At 42.7% G+C, this 24,366-nt stretch overlaps 1 protein-coding gene across 5 annotated transcripts in view; it reads left to right on the forward strand.

Moving 5' to 3' along the window:
* Window positions 1–24,366, forward strand: part of LOC126334772 (ATP-binding cassette sub-family C member 4-like) — a 548,862-nt gene that overhangs the window by 135,777 nt on the left and 388,719 nt on the right. For 3 of the 5 annotated variants that reach the window (XM_049997358.1, XM_049997355.1, XM_049997357.1), the window contains one exon: window positions 17,967–18,197. The exons of the other annotated variants lie outside the window; for them this stretch is intronic. In XM_049997358.1, the coding sequence (XP_049853315.1) occupies window positions 17,967–18,197 (231 nt within the window). The remainder of the gene's footprint in view (window positions 1–17,966; window positions 18,198–24,366) is intronic. 5 annotated transcript variants of the gene reach the window in all.

Consider the following 24,366-nt stretch of genomic DNA (forward strand, 5'->3'; position numbering starts at 1 on the left):
GTCTTGGCGGGCGGCTGCTGGCTGAAAGAAGCTGGACAAATATTTAGTCTGATCTTGATAAAATTTCAAAGTGGTGCAGAGACTGACCACTTGCTTTAATTGCTCAAAAATGTAGACTTGTGCAATTCATAAAACGAAAAAACGGCGTATCTTATAACTACACTATCAGCGAGTCGCTGTTGCAATCGGTCGACTCATACAAGTATTTGGGTGCAACAATTTGTAGGGATATGAAATGGAATTATGGAGCAGGCTCAATCGTGCGTAAAACCGATGGCGTACTTCAGTTTATTGATAGAATACTAAGGAAATGCTATCAGTGTTTAAAGGAAATTGCTTACAGAACACTCTTGCGACAAATTTATTTTGTTTCAATTTTAAAGTATGCTTTTTAGAATACATGGAGTATGATTTTTAAAATCCGTGTTTGTAATTCGGGTTTAATGTTTTCCATTGTAGTTTCTGAAGACCCCGTCGTAAGCAAAAAACATGTGTTACAGCACCTGACAGAAAATAAAACAAATTAAATTATGATCGGTTTCAATTGTAAACATTTTGGCATTGCAGTTCTTTTCGAGAATTTCCTGACGACCTCAGTGGAACAGCGCGTGAGGTACTTTTCACGAGCCGTAAAAAGTGCATGTTCCCTAAAATATAGGACGGCGATTATCCGGCATCTCTACTGCCACACGGATTGCAGCTACATGTGCGGCAACATTGTTGGCACCTAATAGCCGCCAATGTCTGTAGGAAAATATTTCCGGGCCCGGAGAGTTTACACGTATCACGTTATGGGCTGTAAATAGTGAAAGCGAGTGCCGTTTTCCTGCATTCGCAGTCCACAAGAAAAAAAAGGTTAGCGAGAAATATACAGAAATCGGGCTTCGCGAACATGTTGATTTCTAAGTAAATGAACCGCTACTGAAACTTTGAACCGTGACCTGATACTGAATACGTATATTTTCTAGAACATGTCAAACATTATGTTTAATGTACCCATGTTCAGAAAAAAACAGAACAACTTGAACCACTATTGATGGGACGTTCATATTTACAGGACATGTGCATTAGTATGTTCTGCAGAAATGATTAGCATTTGAACGACGTCGGCCATCTACAGATAAAATGTGCCTGCGGCTCTCGTTGTCGCAGTAAACCGAAGGTAATGGAGCAGTGTGACTTGAGTAGGATACCTCGCAGTTGTATGCGCGAACCGTACCGCCAAATCAGCAAGCGTTATTGGCACGAGAGAACGTAATGTATCCATCCGGGAAATTGCTGCTCGTGTGGGACGTAGTGTGATTCCCGTTTATTGGGAGAATTTTCATTTGCAAAGGAGACCACCAATAGGATACTAGTGCGACATGTTCTTGAGTACGGCTCGAGTGTTTGGGATCCGCACTAGGTAACATTAACAGAAGACATCGAAGCAATTCAATTGCAGACTGTTAGATTTATTACTGATAGGTTGGAACAACACGCAGGCCTTATGAGCATCACTGGATTGAAGGCGACATTCTATTCGAGGAACACTATTGAGAAAATTTATAGAACCGGCATTTTAAGCTGATAACAGAGCGATTCTACTGCCGCAAACATATATGTCGCGTAAGGACCGCGAAAATAAGATGCGAGAAATTAGGGCTCATTCGGAGACATATAGATATCGTTTTCCCTCGCTCTATTTGCGAGAGAAAGAGGAAAGTAAATGACTAGTAATGACAAAAAGTATCCTCCACCACGCACAGTAGGGTGGCTTGCAGAGTATGTACGTAGATGAACATGTAGGAGGAGATTAACTGAGAGGGTGGAGGAGGAGATGGGATAGATATAGGAATGAGGAAGCAGAGGGAGAAAGGGAAGAGGATATGAACAGAGAGAGTAGGAAGGAAGAGATAAACACAGAGAGGAGAGAGGGTGTAGGAGGAGATAAACGGATTGAAGACGAGATAGAGGGTGCAGGAGCAGATGGACTAGATGGACTCGGGGGGGGGGGGGGGGGGGGGGAGAGAGAAGATGGCCAGAGGAAGAAGGAGCAGATGGGCAGAGGGAGAGGGGGGATGGCAAATGGACAGAGAAAGTGTTGAGGAGGAGATAGACAGAGAGGGGGAATAGCAGATGGAGCGAGAGAAAGAGAGAGGAAGAGTTAGACAGCGAAAGCGGCAGAAGGAGATGAAGAGAGAGGAGAGCTCTGGAGGTGTATTAACAGAATTGGAATTGATACATATCTGGTGAGCGCTGGATACTTAGCTAGTTACAGAATAAAATTCAGTTACCAGTTGCATAATTAGGAAATTTTTTCATTTTGCTGGTTTCAACAAATAAATCCGTCATTTTCAGAGCCTACCAAATTTGCAAAGTTATACAGAACAGGAGTATAACTTGCCAATGCATGTACGTAAAGCATAAGAAGTGTATTACAGATACTTACTTAATTTTGGTTTAGCAGATATGAATATCTTCTTCATAGAAACATAATGTCCAAAAATGTACATATTGTTATAATTACCGTACCAGATTCACTGTGCAGGCACACCAAACAGACTTCGCCTTATGATATAAGAGGGGCAACTTTTATTTGTCTACGTGTACCGGCGTCAAAAATCAGTTTTCAGTCAAACTGACGACATGAAAATGGGAAAGCATTAGAGATAGCTGGATCCAATAGCACACGAAACTGAAGGAGATGCATAAAAGAGAATGAAAAATGGCGATGCCCAAATGCTTGTTTGTGACCAACACTAAGTAATTACTCCAAAGATGACTGAGTATTCAACAGAGTTGAAAGATATAGTGGAAGGCACGAGGTAAATCTTTAACAGCAAGGGAAAAAAAACTGCAAGAAATATGTTCTAAAATGAACTGTATAGAAAAAATGAAAGATATAGTGGAAGGCACGAGGTAAATCTTTAACAGCAAGTAAAAAAAAAACTGCAAGAAATATGTTCTAAAATGAACTCTATAGAAAAAATGATGACTGTCATTGACACTCAACAGAATTATGTCTCTCTTTATGGACATTCCACCAACTATAGCCAAATTTAATTATGAAGATATAGCTAATTTGCCATATGAGGTGGTAAAATATACTGAGGGTATGTCGAAACGTTGAAAAATTTAGACTTGACATCACAAAAGATATTAACTGAGACTGATCTAAAAAAAAAACACACACACACACATTGTGCAAGTTACAACAATTTATTGTATCACCTGGAACGTGAAGACACCACTTAACGAAGCTGCATTTTTCCTCCTCGTGCGCTCGGCATCTCTGTGGGAAAGGCCATCTGTTCGTCTTCCGGTCGATTAAATGCCGTTTCGACAAGAAAGATTTTCTGAAAAAAGAAAGCAACTTCAGTTTTCCAAGTTTTAATAAACAGAAAAAGACTTTAAAACCATGTTTATAAATTAAGTGTAAAGTTTCTTCCTCAGTAAAATCTTTAATGGTCTCACATATTAGAACATTACTTTCATTAAAAAATACGGGGACTATTTCCCGTGGTATTTGCCTCATTGGTGGATCTATCACTTCCTTGCCATAAAACAGACGACATGTCTACTTTTAGGAAATGGTTGATATTTCTTATGACTTCTATCTGCAAGCATAATATTTTATGTAATGAAAACCTTAAGTTAATCGCAGCATTTATTTTGAATTTAAAGGTTGAATTACTTTAATTTTTTTTTAATTTTTTACATTCCCCCTGCTGTAATATCTGGGGCAGTTGGTGCATCAAGGAAGTCTGACTGACACTGTCTATTCTTCTCATTGTCTCATTGAACTCGATTTGTACTATAATGGCCTAAATAAACATGCTGTGCTCGTTTTCACTTGGTTTGTAACGAAGAACTAGAAGGTATATTTTTCGCCATCAACAAGTTAACTGAAACACATCTATGCCTACACCTAATCTTTTGTTACAAAGAATATGGACGTTGTTTTCTGCTAAGTCGTGCATGCTTAATTCTAAAATGAAACCAGTGTTTAGCTATAGGACTCAGTTTTACTCTGACATTCTCCACCTATGGTGTTATACGTCTTGCCTTCGATCACTCGTCGTTTCCTTACATTTCGTTTCCGTTAATTATCTTTCAGAACTCTTTATTTGTTTGTTTCTTTTCTTTTTTTTTCAAACAAGAATACGACTGCTGTTTGTGCCGCTACGACCTGATTGAAAACCACACCGTTGTTGATAACACTGTTGCGTAATGCTCCTGTAAACATATCAGAACAAAGAGATAAAAACAGGAGCTACCTCTTTCTTGGATAAAACAAAAGGCCTTTTTTATCACAAGATAGTACATGTAACACCAAACTCTCCTAGTATGGGTCTTCCTATTTTTGCAAGAAACGCTTCTGTTATTGTCACTGACAAGACTCCATATGATCCAATGTACTTCCTCTCAACTACCGGAATATTATCGCCAATTGTTGGGAGCAATACTTTCGCACACCATTGAATTTCGTATAGCTTTAAATAAACCACTTACGGGGATTATACAGAAACAAAAAAAATCTGCAAATAAGTGGTGCAAGCAGATGCAACACAGTATGAAGGCTTCGATTAAACTGATTCGTTCCCATACATACATTTTCTGTACATGACAAATGTCAGTGTGTTTTACGTTCGAAATTCCACGTTAGACAATAATCTCGCTAATAACACTTATCAACTACAGTTTTGTTACAAAGAATGTGAATAGTGATTTTTGCTAAGTCGTGGAAGCTTAATTCAAAAATTAGATCAGTATTTGCTATTAGGGCTGAGTTTTCTTCTGATATGCTACCGCTTATTCGTCAACACTGATGAAAATGGTACAACTGGCTATTTTTATATACATCAACTTACACATTTCACGGACTTTACATTTTAAAAATAATTGAAATGTGTACAAGGAATTACAACACTAGACCCTGTATTCAGGAACCTGCCTCCAGGAAATGAAGCTGCTTTGGTAGCATTGATGATGAACCGTTATGGAATACTTAGATTAACGTTATATTTGTTGCCGCCTTTATCTCAGCGTTGAAGAGTTTTGCCAGTTGTTGGAAATGACTGTTTGTTATTTGAAATTTGTGACGGTTTCTTGTTTGTCTGTTTTGTTAATTTGGAAGAAGAAATCTCTCGCACCTGTGTAACTAGCGCAAATTATTTTCGTTATGTCTATGGATAGTTAACTCTGAAATCGCAAAAACCGAAACTTAAATCTTTTCGTACATAAGTGTTAAGAACTTTACTAAAGGAGTAAGTTTGGCCAACGGAAATACAAGAATCGTGCTGTTGGTCATGTACTATACACCTGATAGAATAGATAAAAGGATCACGCCATGTGTCCTTTCCTGCTGCTAAATCACACAATCGGCTGTTATTTTTTGTCTGACAGAAAATAGATTACATCAGTTCGAAAACAAGGAAAATTGTGCAATGTCCTAATCTACTATCTGCTAGACGGCCTATGTGTCATAGTGAAGAAATGCCGAAACCAGTACCTCCTGAGGAAGTGAAAGTGATAGAAGAAGAATCCAATGATAATGCTCTCAGAAAACAGTGAAGGAGATGTGCATGCCGACCGAACATTTCATGACCACTGGATATGTCACAAGCCACATTTGTTGTCCCAAGAGGATCTTGCAAGTGATTTAAATTTATCGAAGCAACAACCTGAGATTTAAGCTTCGCAATTTAAAAGTCGAATCTTTTTTTTTTTCTCAATACGGAATTGAGTGTTTATCGTAGTTTATTGTGGCCGCCTTGCTGTTTTGGGTAGGACTGCCTTCTTCGCTCGTGCTACTCTGCTTTTTACGCCCTCTGTGCTTCATCATGTGTCATTTTGCTTCCACGGTAGCAGCATTCTTTTACTTCGAATAATTCGTAGTCCCCAATATTGATGTTAAGTTTATCGGTAATCTCATTTCGCCTACTCATTACGTTCGTCTTTCTTCGATTTACTTGTCTATAAGTTCTAGCAAAGTCAGGCTGCATCAACAGTGGCTCCGTATTTCAAAAAATGCTAAAATGTGTGTGAATTCCTAAGAGATCAAACTGCGTAGGTCATCGGGTCCTAGATTTACACACTACTTAAGCTATCTTATTCTAAGAACAACACACACACCCATGTCCGAGGGAGGACTCGAGCCTCCGGCGGAAGGGGCCACGCAGTCCGTGACATGATGCCCTAAACCTCGCGACCACTCCACGCGGCGATCCGTATCTCTCTCGATCCGATGAAGACCGATTATGTGAGCCGATGTTATCCGACGTCGTTCTTGGCTACACCTGCGCTGGATCCGTACTTCTCCCAGTGTGTTATGCAGCAATTATGTGCCCCATAGTCAGTTTTGTGCTGGTTTCTACTGGTGGAGAGCGTTATCATTAATAAGAGACTTAAAAAAAAAGTTCAACAAAGATAGATCTTTACAAAAGTGTCGAGATAAATTCAAGGATTACCACAATACGACAATAGAGACGTTTCACTACATTTTAGAAGGCGTGAAAAATGATATAAGTGGTCAGCAGGACAGGTTTAAGGCTTGTGGAGAGTACCCAGGTGAGGACACTCCAAGTAACATGACTGAGCATGTAATTGGGTCACAGAATACTTTATTGTTAGGCAGAAATACACCAAATTCATGCACATAGTACAAAGGCTTACAATGTACTGACTCCAAATACAGTCGTGCGGCACCACTTTGCAACTGACCACAGAACTTTCCCTCTGTTAGCTGATGCAATCGTTGCTGAGTCGTTACTGACAGCCCCAACCCCCATCTCCCCACCCTTTGATAGTGCAGTACAGGAGCGCTTTTGTGATGGCTGATGGGTGACGCTGCCGTTGACCGCCTTTTCACGCAGTCGCACGTGACCAGCCGTACTGTGGGTGGCTGCCTAACGCAGGGGACGGCTGGGCCATTCCTTGACGTTTTGAGTGGACGGAGGAGCCAGAGGAGGTTGCTACCAGTCAATAGAGATTAGAGATGATATTGTGAGAGATGAGGGGGGTGGGGAGTCGTTGAAGGGGAGGGAGGTTCGGTGGTGGAAGTGGTGAAACCGTATCCTGTCCTGTTCGCAAGTACTGAGGCTGTGATTGTTTCTTAGTGGCTATGCCTGTGAGAGTTCTTACACCGACAACCGAGAAGAGATGGTGTCTTCACAGCACGATAACAACGGTGAAGTCACTGATGACAGTGCCACTAAAGCAGAGTTATTAAACACGGTTTTCCGAAACTCCTTCGCCAAAGAAAACGAAGTAAATATTCCTGAGCTCCAGTCAAGAACAACTGCCAACATGAGAAATATAGAAGTAGATATCCTCAGAGTAACGAGGCACCCTAAATCACTTCATAAAGGCAAGGCCTCCGGTCCAGACTGTATATCAGTCAGGTTCATCTCAGAGTATGCTGATGAAATAGCTACATATTTAACAATTATATCCAACCACTCGCTCACAGAAAGATCCGTACCTTAAGACTGGAAAATTGCTAAGTCACACCAATACCCAAAAAGGGAAGTAGGAGTAATCCGCTGGTCTATATCCGCAGACCAGGCCTGTATCACTAACGTCGGTTTGCAGTAGGTTTTTGGAACATATATTGTATTCGAACATTATGAAGTACCTCGAACAAAACGATTTATTGACACACAGTCAGCACGGTTTCAGAAAATATCGTTCTTGTGGAACACAACTAGCTCTTTATACTCATGAAGTAATACGTGCTATCGACACGGGATATCAAATTGTTTCCATATTTTTAGATTTCCAGAAGGGTTTCGACACCGTCCCTCACAAGCGTCTTCTAACCAAACTGCGTGCCTATGGAATATCGCCTCAGTTGTGCGACTGGATTCGTGATTTCCTGTCAGAAAAGTCACAGTTCGTAGTAATAGACGGAAAGTCATCGAGTAAAACAGAAGTAATATCCGGCGTTACCCAAGGAAGTGTTATAGGCCCTCTACTGTTCCTGATCTATATTAACGACATGGGAGACAATCTGAGTAGCCGTCTTAGATTGTTTGCAGATGATGCTGTCATTTACCGTCTTGTAAAGTAATCACATGATCAAAATGACTTGCAAAATGATTTAGATAAGATATCTGTATGGTGCGAAAAGTGGCAATTGACTCTGAATAAGGAAAAGTGCGAAGTTATTCATGTTGTTGTTGTTGTGGTGGTGGTGTTCAGTCCTGAGACTGGTTTGATGCAGCTCTCCATGCTACTCTATCCTGTGCAAGCTTCTTCATCTCCCAGTACCTACTGCAGCCTACATCCTTCTGAATCTGCTTAGTGTATTCATCTCTTAGTCTCCCTCTACGATTTTTACTCTTCACCCTGCCCTCCAGTACTAAATTGGTGATCCCTTGATGCCTCAGAACATGTCCTACCAACCGGTCCCTTCTTCTAGTCAAGTTGTGCCACAAACTCCTCTTCTCCCCAATTCTGTTCAATACCTCCTCATTAGTTATGTGATCTACCCATCTAATCTTCAGCATTCTTCTGTAGCACCACATTTCGATAGCTTCTATTCTCTTCTTCTCTAAACTATTTATAGTCCATGTTTCACTTACACTCCATACAAAGACTTTCAGAAACGACTTCCTGGCACGTAAATCAGTACTCGATGTTAACAAATTTCTCTTCTTCAGAAACGCTTTCCTTGCCATTGCCAGTCTACATTTTATATCCTCTCTACTTCGACCATCATCAGTTGTTTTGCCCCCCCCCCAAATAGCAAAACTCCTTTACTACTTTCAGTGTCTCATTTCCTAATCTAATTCCGTCAGCATCACCCGACTTAATTCGACTACATTCCATTATCCTCGTTTTGCTTTTGTTGGTGTTCATCTTATACCCTACTTTCAAGACACTATCCATTTCGTTCAACTTCTCTTACAAGTCCTTTGCTGTCTCTGACAACAAAACAAAGACTGCGATTCATTGTCAGAACATTTAGAAGGTGCAACAGGTCTACTAAAGAGACTGCTTACACCACGCTTGTCCGCCCTATTCTGTAGTATTGCTGTGTGGTGTGGGTCCGCATCCTATGGTACTGACGGATGACTTCGAAAAAGTACAAAGAAGGGCAGCTAGTTTTGAATTATCGCGAAATAGGGGAGATAGTGTCATAGACATGATACGTGAATCGGAGTGGCAATCATCCAAACAAAGGCGTTTTTCGTTGCGACGGGATCTTTCAATCACCAGTTATCTCCTCCGATTACGAAAACATTCTGTTGGCACCAACCTACATAGGGAGAAGTGATCATAACGATAAAATAAGAGAAATCAGGGCCCGCACAGAAAAATTTATGTGCTCGTTTTTCCCGCGTGCCGTTCTGGAGTGGAACGGTAGATAGACAGCTTGAAGATGGTTCATTGAACCCTCTGCCAGGCACTTTATTGTGAATAGCAGAGTAATCACGTAGATGTAGATGGCTTGACATCCTGCAGATGTTTGTAAAAGCGAGAATATATTTCCACCATTCACCGTGCTCCCAATCCACTAGATTGTTCTTGACAAATCTAACCAAGATCTCTTCATGCCGAAATCGTTGCACATCTACTCGTACTATAACTACATTGTCATCCTGAAGTATGTAATGTTGTCCATGTGGTCGGCGCTGTTTACCTTCACATCAGAGGTATTCTGTAGGTTACACGCATACTTGAATGTATCGATAGTAACAGTTTTCAGTTTCCCCTTCAGTAATGTGTCAAATGCGTTATTGTCTTTTCTAATCACTCTGTGTGGGCCTGAGTACGGCGGTTGCAATACTGGGCAGACAGTATCATTTCTCAGCATTATGTAGTCATAGTTCCCTAGGGCTCGATGGGCGAAGGTTGTATGTGGGCTGTGTTGCGCAGACGGGGGGCGGATCTTGAGATAAGCAATGTGCCACTTCATCTTACAGACGAGCAGAAGCAGCTCTTTCTCTGTAGCTGGCAAGGGTGGCTCTGTGCAGTCCACCAGTAGAATTAGCGGTTCCCTGTAAAGGGTTTCCACCAGTGATATTGGAGCTTCTGTCCATTATCCTCCGTGACACCTGACTCTTTTTAGAGGGTGGTAAGCTGTGGTTCAGAAGTGCTAACCAAAGAACAAATGACAGAGTTTGGTAAAAAGTGCTGATTCAAATTATCTGCACTGATCAATCGTAATTAAAGAAGGACAACCGAAATGGGAAATCCATAAATTAATAAATGCTTTCGCTGTGATTTCTGCGTTGATGTCAGGTACTGGTATAGCTTTGACCCAGTGGGTTACCCAGTCAAATGCCGAAAGGATATAATAAAAACCACTTAAGTTTGGGAGAAGCACGATGAGGTATAGGTGGATATGCAGGAAGCAGCCCTAAGAAATTGAATAACGGCTGTGTTGTGGTCGTGCATGCTGTTCTATTGAGATCGTTGGCAGGTAGCACATGTTTCCATCCAAGTTGTGTCTTTTATGCCATTTGGCCACACAAAACAGACTCTGAGGAGTTTCTTTGCAGGATAAATTCCTGGATGGGACAGCCTGTGTAGTTTGTTCAGTCTCTACGTGCTGAAGCCATTAGTGATCGAAAATGATCCTGTAAAACATCACACATCACTTGTTTTGAAGAGATGGGAACGGTGTACCATAAACTGGATGTGATGTCAAAGAATAATTCCCATAATTGAGTTCCTTTACTTGTGCTTCTGCTTTCTCATCACAGCCATTATCTGCTGATAGAGCACTGGTCCCAATCTGATACATTGTCAACGCTATAAAGATGTCGCACATGTGGTGAAACAAACTGGACAACAGTCTTTTGCTAGATTGCAAATGGTATCTGCCATAGGCTGATGATCAATGTATATGGTCAAAAACCTGCCCTCCACATCACCGTTCAAGTGCCTTACTGTTTTGTTTACGACCATCAGTTCCCTGTCATAAGCCAACCACTAGCGCTGGTAGTCAGTCAAATTTTGGTGTGTGTGTGTGTGCGTGTGTGTGTGTGTGTGTGTGTGTGTGTGTGTGTGTGTGTGTGTGGTCTGAGGTTTTCGGGCGCTGAACAGCATGGTCATCAGCGCCCAAACGCAGCATAGAAACATGAACACATGCGGTGAAGGGACGAAGACGGACAGCGAACAAGTAGAACGGCTAAAAGACACAGACCTGACGCAGTTCCAGATCCTCACATACAGGGGCAGAACAGGAGGAGAAGAAACGCACTAAAAAAGGAAAGGAAACACAAGGAAAAGAGAACAGAAATCGAAGTGAAACAAGTAGGTAATCGTGACTGGCGGACCTCTTACCTAAAACCTGTGTGAGCCAGTCACCCAGCAGCACATTAAAATCCTCTCCCTAAAATCCGAGGCAACAAATTGGACAGGACACAAAACCGTAAGACCTTAACCACAGTCGTTGCGTCGTCTTGCAAAATAGCGGGCAAATCCGGTGGCTACGAAACCACTGCCCTCTGGTCAGAGAATAAAAGACAGTCAAGTAAAATGTGGCGGACAGTTATCTGGACGCCACAAGCACTGCAGATTGGGGGGTCTTCCCGCCGGAGTAAAAAACCATGCGTTAAGGGACTGTGCCCGATGCGGAGGCGAGTGAGGGGAACCTCATCCCTCCTGCATGACTGGTAGGACGTACGCCATGGCCGCGTGGTGGCCTTGACCAGACGCAGCTTATTTTCACCGACTGCCAGCCACTCCTCTTCCTATTGACGCAAAACACGAAAACGCAAAAGGGAGGTAATAGCATGGAGGGGGACGGCACATTCAACAACGTGAGGGAGGGAACATGCATATTTGGCAGCCACATCCGCCAGTTCGTTTCCCCTAATACCCACGTGCCCCGGCACCCAGCAGAAAGAAACGTCCTTCCCCTGCGGTTGCAGGTGGAGTAGGGCATCTTGGATGATCTGGACGACCGTATCCACTGGGTACAAGTGTTGCATGGTCTGAAGGGCACTCATGGAGTCAGAACAGATGAGAAACGTAAGACTGGAAGCACATCTCATCTGCTCCAATGCCCGCAAGATCGCAAAACAATTCGGCATCAAATATGGTAAACGCCGCAGGAAGCCGTAACTTGACGACTCGATCAGGGAAAACAACATCACAACAAACAGAGTCCCCCTGTTTAGAGCCATCCGTAAATACTGGTATATGGTCGGGATGCTGGTTTAAAATATCGTAAAATAAGGGGGTAAAAACAAACGCAGGAGTGCAGCTCCTCCGGTACTGTGACAAGTGTAAAAGGACGCTGGGCCTCTGGAGCAACCAGGGAGGCAGGCGGTAAAACCCCGGAGTTGGGGTGCCACACGCTAGACACCTAGGGACTCTAGCAAATGCTTGGCACGAATCCCAAATGGTCTCGTTCTCCTGGGACGACTGGAAAAGGGACGTTCCATAGGCGGTCGGGCAATGGTAGGGTACGCAGTGGAGGTAGAACAGGCAAGGAATTGGGAAAAGGAGTGTAGTGGTTGCTGTGTTCCTGCTACCGACTGTTGGAGAACTGCTGGAACGATGGAATCACTTGCGTCTGAGGTAATGTACAGGTTTAAAGTGGTAGAGGGTGTGCCAATGTCTTATCCTGAGAAAGGCAGTATTTAATTTGCTGAAATATCTACTGAATCTGCGGTTTCCATTGAATGTCTGTTTTGTCAGTTGTTTGTTTGCCTTCTTACACATTTGTCTGTGGCACGTGGATGGCAGCTGCATGAGATAAATGTTTGCGATAAAAATTTACCATTCCAAGGAATCAGCATAATCTTGAAAGTTACAGGCTGTGACATTTGACTAACGACCTCAGTTCACTGTATTGTAGGCTGTATGCTTCGATTCTAACTGAATGACCAAGGAAGGTAACTACTGACTGTCATAGCTGACATTTATCACTATTGACCATGACACCAAGTTTATTTAAGGCTTTGAAAACCAATCTGAGATGCTCACCATGTTCGATTTAAGAACAGAGAAGAGTGAAATATTATCTAAGTAGGTTTAGCGAAAGGAACACTGGAAAAGAACATTGTCTATGAATCTTTTCCGAGTCTGTACTGCATTTCTGCGTCCGTTTTGCATGTGAAGGACTTCATAAAGTCCAAAAGGATTGATAATAGCCATCTTTGATACGTCCTCTTCGTTCATGGGAACCTGCAAATGAGCCGTTTTGCAGTCCAACACACTGAACACAGAGACACCGGCTAAACGATGAGTAAAGTCCTGAATAATCAGAGCTGGATAACTGTCCAGGATGGTGCGGATGTTGAGAGCCCGTTAGTTGCCATGAAGTCTCTATGTGCCATCTTCTTAGGTACCAGATGAATGAGCGACACTCAAAGGCTGTCTGATGATATCAGCTTGTAGTAACTCTTCTACAGCTAACTTGGTCACGCAAAGCTTATCTGGGGCTAGTATACATGCCTTATGTCAGAGTGGAGGGCCTCACATGGGGCTGATTTTAGGAACAGTTTCGTTACAGATAGCACTTTGTCTGAACACCACGCACGAATCTATTGGGGCTGAGGGCTCACACACACAGTAGGTGTACAGAAACCGGAAGAAGGACACACTGCACTGACCTGTGTCAGTGCTGGTGTAGATATGCAGAGTACTCCGTAGTCTGTGTCTGTTGCCAGCTACCCAATGCTTGACTCGTTCAGTGTGATAACATCAGAATGATAAGGTCGTTCTCTGGTGAGCTACTCCAAGTATGTATGTGCAGCCACGAGCTCCTCTACAGAAGCGCGAATTTTATCATGTACATAGTGGTTCTCTTTGCATAGGTGAATTGTTTCTTGTTTGATGTCGAGGAAGTGCTGAGTGAATCGTTGCTAGTTCAACGCCGATGCCAGACGGTCGCAAAGTATTTATCGATCCGTTTTATGTGTGTCGGCAGGAAGAAGAGTTTGTGAGCCAGAGTTCGTGGAATGTGGGAGCGTGGATGGCAGTGGGGCACCAATGATCCCAGTTACAGAATGTCTTCTGCTGTGATAAAGAAGAGTTCCAAGTGCCAGATCTGGGGAGAGATGATAATGTCATAGAAAGTCAGCTTCCAGTGTGGGTTCCCTGACGTCAGCAATGAAAAACTGATATGACAACATGTGTCCTAAACTCAGGTCCAAAGTTAAAGATAGGGTTCCGCATACCGCAATATTTGAATCGTTCACAGCACGAAATGGGAGGGCGGAATTACTTCCTTCCGGAGGTAGTAGCTCATGTGGCTGCCAGTCACTTCAGACCCCATATCAACAAGAAAATAAATGTTGCAAATATGATCCAGAACGTAGAGTCTACCGCCCTAGCTCGGGGACGGTGTACAACTTGATTGGCTCACATGTTGTAGTAATGTACCGGTGCACCTATTGCGGATCATTGGATCATTCTTCCCGCTCAGCTTTTCACAAGGTGCCATGCAACTGCGTGCTTTATCGCCGAAACGTGCGTAAAACCAACAAATGCGTGACTACCTCTTTTTGTCGGCAGGCCACTTGTTTGTTTTGACTGGCTGGCGGACGCTGCCCTGGAGATTGCTAGTGACGTCATCCTCTGCGGCGTCCATGTACATTCGTTTCCTCACCTCGGCTGTGCGCTGACACCTGTCGCAGCTTGGCCTCTGATTGCCTGACTGGGGCAGAGCTGGTCTACATCTACATCTACATTTATACTCCGCAAGCCACCCAACGGTGTGTGGTGGAGGGTACTTTACGTGCCACTGCCATTATCTCCCTTTCCTGTTTGAATCGCGTATGGTTCGCGGGAAGAACGACTGCCGGAAAGTCTTCGTGCGCGCTCGAATCTCTCTAATTTTACATTCGTGTGCTCCTCGGGACGTATAAGTAGGGGGAAGTAATATATTCGATACCTCGTCCAGAAACGCACCCTCTCGAAACCTGGACAGCAAGTTACACTGCGATACAGAGCGCCTCTCTTGCAGAGTCTGCCACTTGAGTTTGCTAAACATCTCCGTAACGCTATCACACTTTCCAAACAACACTGTGACGAAACGCGCCACTCTTCTTTCCGGGTACGGATCCCACACTGATGAGCAATACTCAAGTATAAGTCGAACGAGTGTTTTGTAAGCCACCTCCTTTTTTGATGGACTACATTTTCTAAGGACTCTTCCAATGGATCTCAACCTGGCACCCGCCTTACCAACAATTAATTTTATATGATCATTCCACTTCAAATCGTTCCTAACGCATACTCCCAGATATTTTACAGAAGTAACTGCTACCAGTGTTTGATCCGCTATCATATAATCATACAATAAATGATCCTTATTTCTATGTATTCGCAATGCATTACATTTGTCTATGTTAAGGGTCAGTTGCACTCATTGTTATCCAATGAATTAATGCATTGTAGACCTTGAAATACAGCGAGAAGTCTGCGCGCTAAAATTCTTTTCCTTTCTAGTGACTCATGTTCATGCGAGACAATTGCTTATTTTAACCTTAAACTCGCGAGGTGACTTTTCTGGCCGGCCGGAGTGGCCGTGCGGTTCGAGGCGCTATAGTCTGGAACCGCGCGACCGCTCCGTTCTATGTGTCGTCCACACATTTGGAAGCAACATTGCCCTCGTTTCTTCAGTGAATTCATAATACACCTAGGCCATCTTGTAAATTTTGACACCGCTATACAATCTGCTGCTCCAGTTCTGCAGAAGTATCAGCGGGAGTGCTGCACAATTAAGAGATGACCTCGCAGAGAAAAATCCAAAAGATTGAAGTCAGGTGTCGGACACCAAGGTACCAACTTTGTAATGGCCCTCTCGCACCATATTGGTGCGTTAGATGACATATCACCAAAGAAATGCGCCTGTGTCCCGTCACGCACGCACGACATTCACCAACGTTGCACAATGTACAGTGAAATTAGAGCCCAATTAGATCTAGACTTCATCGAAAAGTTAACATTTCAAAAATATTCGTACTAACAAAGAAAATACTTCATACTTGTGTCAATAGCAATCCATATCTACACATTCGCAACTATCTCTCAAACCGCTCGGTATCAGGCCCATGCTTATTGGAATGTTTTTGCTGCTGCTATCGTACACTTTCACAATGTCAGTTTATTACTTGTGATTCACCTTTTATACAAAACAACAATATATTTCTTCACTAAGATTCTTTAAAGATCCGAGTCATTATCTTACATGGAAAAGAATTGTTGAGGTTTTTAAGTTTTAGGACTGAAATAGGATTTAGAAATTTTATTTCTGTTACAGAGGAAAGCGTATGTAGTACTTATTTTAAAAGAAACACCGACATGCTCCACGATTACTAAATTTAGATTTAATTTTAGCGGTCTTGTAAAAGGTCAACGGAAGTCAACTCTTTCTTGTGGGAGGTACGAGGGGGAGGGGAGGGGGATGAACTGCAAATGATACGTCACTTGTCGGGAAAAAATATGTTTTCGAATCTTTTCCATTGCTCAGTCTAACTTTTGAGTATGCATCACTCAAGAAGAATAACTTTCTACAATACGGCAAGTGAACACACTTCATTTTCTTTAATAAGACTTTCACAGTAACATTGAAATTATCAATAAAGAACTTTTAATGAGTAACCATGTGTGTGCTATAATCAGTTTTCGCTGTCATTGTGTGTCATCGGGCCAACGGTATCGGACAGAAGACAAACACGTTTGATCCGTTAACTCGTCCGTCCGTAACTGGGAGTCATCGGTTTTAGTCGGATTGGTCTTCAGTTTCTACTGTAGGCATTTACATTGTAGCCGCGGCGTTTGTTTCCCTTACGGTGCCGTCTGATGGTCGGCAGCATTACGGATCTAATGTAGGTGTATGCTTAATCCGAATGCAATATCTCTCCTCTCCACGATGGGAACAAATTTCCTCCTGTTCCGATTGCTCGTGCAGTTGATCTAACGGATAAACATAAGATCTTTAAACTGCTACTCATACTTATCTGCTATGAGAAATGCAAATGATGTATATGAGCATATCTCAAAGTAATTTCAATCTTATCACCATATGGCTCTGGTACACAGAACATTGCTGACTCATAAGCGAGTCCAAGAGCTGACACAGAAAAACCCCTATCATGGGAAGCAATGGCCCGCCCCCATTGTTGGCCCCGAAAATGTGTTATCTACCCTCACTGCACATTGCTGTTTCATCGAAAACGTTGTGAAAGCCAAGGACAAACCTTCACGTGGATCATTTGTTTGGTAGATATGTTTCCAATGATCAGTGAATCAAAAATAAAGGTGTAATGGGCCGAAAATTAGGGAATAAATGTGTAATGAACGTTTCTTTGGTTTACTGAGTGAGTGTTGATGACAGAACGGAATTGCTATCTTCCACAGTTATCTGCAAGAACGTTTTTTGGAGAGCGTACGGTAGACAATTATCGCGATATTGTGTATGAGTTACTGAGATAGTGCCATCTCATGGGACGTACCATTTCACTTCTTGCCCGATAATTTCGGCGTTGTTCGTCCTAGCATGGAGAACGGTTTCACCAGGACAATTATTGAATGGAAAAGCTTTATCAAGACACATGGAGTACCACGATGTTGTCCAACAACTTTTGGTCCTTACGAAGCGACGTTGCTGACGCAATGTGTTGCTGAAAATCTGGAACGAAAGACTTTTTGTTATGTTTCTTTCCTTTCCTTTACTATTATGTTACTCATTTCTTGGATTCATTTTTGTACTGAAAGATTTCTTCGCTGTTTGCATTTGGAGGCACTGCTGCGCTAGCGTGTAGACATGTAGGCTTCCGTGAGCCATTTACAAAATCCTAAAATCATTATTACATGAAAACTGAGGCTGTTACAGAAATTATGAAGTTGTATTTGGTTTTAGGTGTGAATTATCTTCCAGAAACGTAGTACATTATATTGTTTTTTAACTGGTAAATTTTTTTTGTTGATTGCTTCAAAAGCGGAGGTTAATTTTTCACTTGATGACATTTTAAGTACTAACCAGTGTACCTTATAATTATGTGCTTCTCACACAGAAATTCCTGGGGAATGACGAGATCACTGACGAAACAAAATCCCGCATGTTGTTGAGCGGACTGGACGACAAGCACGGCAAAGAGGAGAAGGTTGAGGAGTTGGCGGTCGAGATGGAGGGGGTGACGGCCAAGTGGGTGGAGAGTCTCAGTGACAACACGCTGGACGCCGTGGACCTGCGCGTGCGTCGCGGGCAGTTGGTGGGCGTCGCGGGACCCGTCGGCGCCGGCAAGGTACGGTGCCTTTCTTTCTTTTGGCGTCGTTAGTCTTCTCACTGGTTTCTTGCTGGCCGCCATGACTTCCTCTGCTGTGCCATCCTCTTCATGTCATTTACACCCAATGTATGGAGTTATCTTACCACGTTTTTCCTTCGTTGCCTTCTTATCTGACTCTTCAGTACAAATTTTGAAAATACTCTTAAACTTCTCGACGAGTCAGAAAGTTGAAATTTTAAACGAAGTTCAGAATTGGATGACGCTGCAATATTAACTCGTTTTCCTATCGGTCTGTTATTTAAGGGTGATGTTGGAGATGAAATAGTTTGGTAAACATGACATCTAGGCTGCCCTGCACAACCAGTGTGTTGTGCGGATAGTATCAGAATGTACTTCAGAGGGTATACTTGTGGACAGGTATGGCTGAGCAGAGAGACAGGCGAGGGGCAGATGGATGGTGAGAGGGGCAGGATGAGATGTACCGAGGCAAGGGGAGGAGCAGGAGATGGACAGACAGAGGGGCAGAGAGGAGTGAGGATTCATTAGACAGGCAGGGGGAGAGAGAAGGAAATTCATAGAGACAGGAGGGGAGAAGAAAATGGACAGTGAAAGGCTGCAGGACAGGGTCAGAGAGAGGGGCTAGGAAGAGATGAACAGAGAAGTGAGGAGGAGATAGGTAGAGAGAGGGGAGGAGGTGACGTACGAAGACAGAGGCGATGAGTGGACAGAGAAGGTGGCGGGGATGGACAGAGAGAGGGAGGAGGAGGGGGAAGAGGAGGAGAAGGAGATCTGTGCTGTATATGTGACATATATGTACATGGGCAAAGTTGAAAGTATGAAGGTAGTATTGAAATAAAAATCTTATAAAAATTATCTAAAATTAATTTTCCTTGCTTCTTTGTTTTATTTTTAAGGAAAGTAACAATTAAACAGATGAAAATAGTATTATCAGTAGGTAGGTATAATACTATTCTATTACAGGTATGATCAAGTAATTATTCGAGGTAGGTATAAAACTATCCTATTACAGATATGATCAAGTAATTATACATTGAAACCTAAAATTTAACATATCTTACAATCTCATCAAAATGTTTAAATCCATTGAGAAATTTCATACAAGACTAAAGGCAGAAAATAATTATTTAAATAGAAAGAAATTTTTAATATTCCACTTTTTAAATCGGACTGAAAAGTATAAAATAATTTCCCCTAGCACCATACAGATTCCTAACTCCATACAGATAGTTCCGAAAATTTGTGATTATGAATGTTTAATACTTATGAAAAGTTTTAAGATTTATAACGAGAAACGCGAGGCGCTTGCAATACGTATTTGATGCATTAATACTTCACCTGCTAACAACTATCTGTTGCATGCGTCCAAAGTCCTTTGTTCTAAATCTTATAAGCATTTTCATAGCTATTAAAAATTCGCTATTCCAAATTCTCCAGACTATCTGTTTAGGGTTAGGGATCTGTATTGATCTAGGAGAAATTATTTTATACTTTTTACTCCAATTCAAAAACGTTCTATTGCAAACTTATCTTTGTTTTAATAATCGAGAGGCACAGTACAGTACTGCAAAGGGAATCATCCCGCTCCACGGAAGTTCCTCCTTGCGCTGTGGGTGGCCGCATCTTCTGTCCGCGGCTTGTCCCCATCGTTATTTCTGACATCAGCTGGTCTGACCAGCAAATATACTTAAATGGAACTTCGTACTCCAGTTTTCGTCTGACTAGATAATTTTAGTTTTCGTGTTTTCTTTCGGAGAACGTTAGTAATCACCTTTCGACCACTTTCCTGAACATTCTTCAGTCAATCATCAATCCTAAAAGTTTCGAGATGGTACGCCTCAAAAACTGAGAAACGTTGAGTTAGGCTGTTTTTATGCTTCAGGCGTTCTATATAGTCCACCCCAGTTGAGTACAACGTACACAAGTTTCATGAAGTCATGCGAAACTGTCAGAAAAGTCCTTCTTTGGGATATTATTCAGTTCACGTGTCGCATTGGGTAGAATGTCGGTTACGTCATCAAAACTTTTACCCTTCGTGTTAGTTTCTGCACTTTGTCGTTTCCTGGTAGATTCGCATTGAAAATACGACTTGTCACCTGTCATCCAGAAAAGACCTGTCGGCGTTTAGCAATTCAGTCAAGCTGCGGCAGGCATCCGTGTGTCGTTTTGGTTCGGGAGTCAAGGTGTGCGAGACCAGCTTTGCACACCTTCTGTTCAAAACATTCTGGAAAATGTCTTTAACACTTGATCTAGGGATGTTGCTCCATTTCGATTTGTGACACATCAGCATTGATACACTGCGACCGCACGCCCACGACTACCTTCTCACAACTGACTGGTCGAAGTTCAAGCTGCCACTGTATTTCTGCGCTGACGAGTAACCGACATTCAACCCAATGCGACACGCGAATTGAACAACATCCCAACGAAGGGCTTTTCTGACAGTTTCCCATGGCTTTATGAAAATTCCGTACGTTGTACTCAATACGCCAGAAATAAAATCAGTCTCGGAACGTTTTGAACGGATGGTACAGCTCTACAGGGTGTTACAAAAAGGTACGGCCAATCTTTCAGGAAACATTCCTCGCACACAAAGAAAGAAAATATGCTATGTGGACATGTGTCCGAAAACGCTTACTTTCCATGTTAGAGCTCATTTTATTACTTCTCTTCAAATCACATTAATCATGAAATAGAAACACACAGCAACAGAACGTACCAGCGTGACTTCAAACACTTTGTTACAGGAAATGTTCAAAATGTCCTCCGTTAGCGAGGATACATGCATCCACCCTCCGTCGGATGGAATCCCTGATGCGCTGATGCAGCCCTGGAGAATGGCGTATTGTATCACATCCGTCCACAATAAGAGCACTAAGAGTCTCCACATTTGGTACCGGGGTTGCGTAGACAAGAGCTTTCAAATGCTCCCATAAATGGAAGTCAAGAAGGTTCAGGTCAGGAGAGCGCGGAGGCCATGGAATTGGTACCAATCCATCGGTCACCGAATCTGTTGTTGAGAAGCGTACGAACACTTCGACTGAAATGTGCTGGAGCTCCATCGTACATGAGCCACACGTTGTGTCGTACTTGTAAAGGCACATGTCCTAGCAGCACAGGTAGAGTATCCCGTATGAAATCATGACAACGTGTTCCACTGAGCGTAGGTGGAAGAACATCGGGCCCAATCAAGACATCACCAACAATGCCTGCCCAAACGTTCACAGAAAATCTGTGTTGATGACGTGATTGCACAATTGCGTGCAGATTCTCGTCAGCCCACACATGTTGATTGTGAAAACTTACAATTTGATCACGTTGGAATGGAAGCCTCATCCATAAAGAGAAAATTTGCACTGAAATGAGGATTGACACATTGCTGGATGAACCATTCGCAGAAGTGTACCCGTGGAGGCCAATCAGCTGCTGATAGTGCCTGCACACGCTGTACATGGTATAGAAACAACTGGTTCTCCCGTAGCACTCTCCATACAGTGACGTGGCCAACGTTACCTTATAAAGCAGCAACTTCTCTGACGCTGACATTAGGGTTATCGTCAACTGCACGAAGAATTGCTTCGTCCATTGTAGGTGTCCTCGTCGTTCTAGGTCTTCCCCAGTCGCGAGTCATAGGCTGGAATGTTCCGTGCTCCCTAAGACGCCGATCAATTGCTTCGAACGTCTTCCTGTCGGGACACCTTCGTTCTGGAAATCTGTCTCGATACAAACGTACCGCGCCACGGCTATTGCCTCGTGCTAATCCATACATCAAATGGGCATCTGCCAACTCCGCATTTGTAAACATTGCACTGACTGCAAAACCACGTTCGTGATGAACACTAACCTGTTGATGCTACGTACTGATTTGCTTAATGCTAGTACTGTAGAGCAATGAGTCGCTTGTCAACACAAGTACCGAAGTCAACATAACCTTCCTTCAATTGGGCCAACTGGCGGTGAATCGAGGAAGTACAGTACATACTGACGAAACTAAAATGAGCTCTAACATGGAAATTAAGTGTTTCCGGACGCATGTCCACATAACATCTTTTCTTTACTTGTGTGTGAGGAATGTTTCCTGAAAGTTTGGCCGTACCTTTTTGTGACACCCTGTATATTGTTGCTCTACCATCAGCAGATTTTCAGCTTTCGTTTCTACATCTATGAGTGTCTTAAAATTTAGCTACCTGTTTGTACAGCATATGATATTCCGCTGATGTCTTTACCTAGCATCCATTACAGATTTGCAAGGCGAGTATGAAAATTTTTCCTGGGTGCCTTACGAAATTAAAAATACAGATTATTTTTGGAATTTATTTTTTGGTCGTCGTCGTATTTTAAACAGTTACCAGAAATTAAACTTCGAGAAGCTGAAAAAAGTGTTGGTTTTACTTTTAACGTAGCCCTGAAGCGAGACGTGATAGTGGTTTTCATTATTTATATATTGCAGTACTATTTTATAATCTTTCTTACGGTGGGGACAATTAAAATATCATTCAGTGAATATTATTTAAGAGCTCTGATAATTAGTAATGTCCAGTGTTAATTATTTTACGTACAGCACTTTAATACAAACTTCTTAAGACACACACACACACACACACACACGCACACGCACACGCACACACACACACACACACACACACACACACATGGGATCAGAAGGGACAGCAATACGTACACATACTCATAGCGGTAATGTTGCGCACGTAAGGTATAAAGGACATTGCATTGGCGGAGCAGTCTTGTACTCAGGTGATTCATGTGACAAGGTTTCTGACGTAGGCTAATCACGGCCGCACGACGGGAGTTAAAGGACTTTGAACGCGGATTGGTAGTTGGGGCTAGACATTTAGAAAATCATTAGGGAATTCAATATTTCGAGATCCAGGGTGTCAAGAGTGCGCCGAGAATACCAGCTTTCAGACATTACCTCTCACCACGGACAACACAATGGCCAACGGCCTTATAAAATGAAGGCAGCAGCGGTTGCCTAGAGCTGCCATTGCTAACAGACAAGTAACATTGCGTGAAATATACCCAGAAATCAATGTGGGACGCACGAGGAATGTGTCCATTTGGACAGTGCGGCGAAATTGGTCGTTAATAGGTTGTGGCAGCAGACGACAGACGCGAGTGCCTTTGGTAACAGCACGACGTCACCATCAGCGCTTCTCCTGGGCTCGCGACCATATCGACTGGGCCCCAGACGACAGGAAAACTGTGGCCTGGTCATATGAGTTCCGATTTCGGTCGGTAAGAGCTGATGTAGGGTTCGAGTGTGGTGAAAACCCCACAAAGCCATGGACCCAAGTTGTCAACAAGGCTGTGCAAGCTGATGGTGGCTCCACAATGGTATGGACTGTGTTTATATGGAATAGGTTTGGTCCTCTGGTCCAACTGAACCGATCGTCTACTGGAAATGGTTATGTTCTGCTACTTGGAGGCCTTTTGGAGCCACTCATGGAGTTCATGTTCCAAAGCAACGATGGAATTTTTATACATGACAATGCTCAAGGACACCAGGCCACAATTGTTCGAGATTGGTTTGACGAACATTCTGGACAATTCGAGCGAATGATTTGTCCACCCAGATCGGCCGAGATGAGTCCCATCAAAGATTTATGGGACATAATCGCGAGATCAGTTTGTGACTAACTCTTGCGCCAGCAACACTGTCGCAGTTATGGACGGCTATAGACACAGCACGGCTCAATATTGATGCAGGGGGCTTCCAACGACTTGTTGAGTCTATGCTACGCCGAGCAAAACGATGTCTGACATGACATTAAGTGATATCCCATGACTTGTCACGTCAGTGTATGTTACAGTACTGTTTTATTACCTTTCTTAACGATAAAGACATTTCAACATATAATTCAGTGAGTATTACGTAATAGCTGTGATAGGTAATGATGTCGAGCGATAAATATTTAATGTGCGGTATTTCGCTTCTTTAAATAAGCACACATTTCTTCAATTTTAAAATAAAATTTATCATAATACAATTCGATGTTTATCAAACTCTGTGGAGATATTCATCATGTAATGGGTATTAAATGACTAAGCTTTCATTCTGTTCCGAAGCGATGTTCATAACATCAATATGAGGTGTGACCCCGACAGGAACGAAACCGCTCATTGTGTCATGGAAGCTTGCCATACCTGA

Source organism: Schistocerca gregaria, chromosome 2 (assembly GCF_023897955.1).
Source record: "Schistocerca gregaria isolate iqSchGreg1 chromosome 2, iqSchGreg1.2, whole genome shotgun sequence".
Lineage (NCBI taxonomy): Eukaryota > Metazoa > Arthropoda > Insecta > Orthoptera > Acrididae > Schistocerca > Schistocerca gregaria.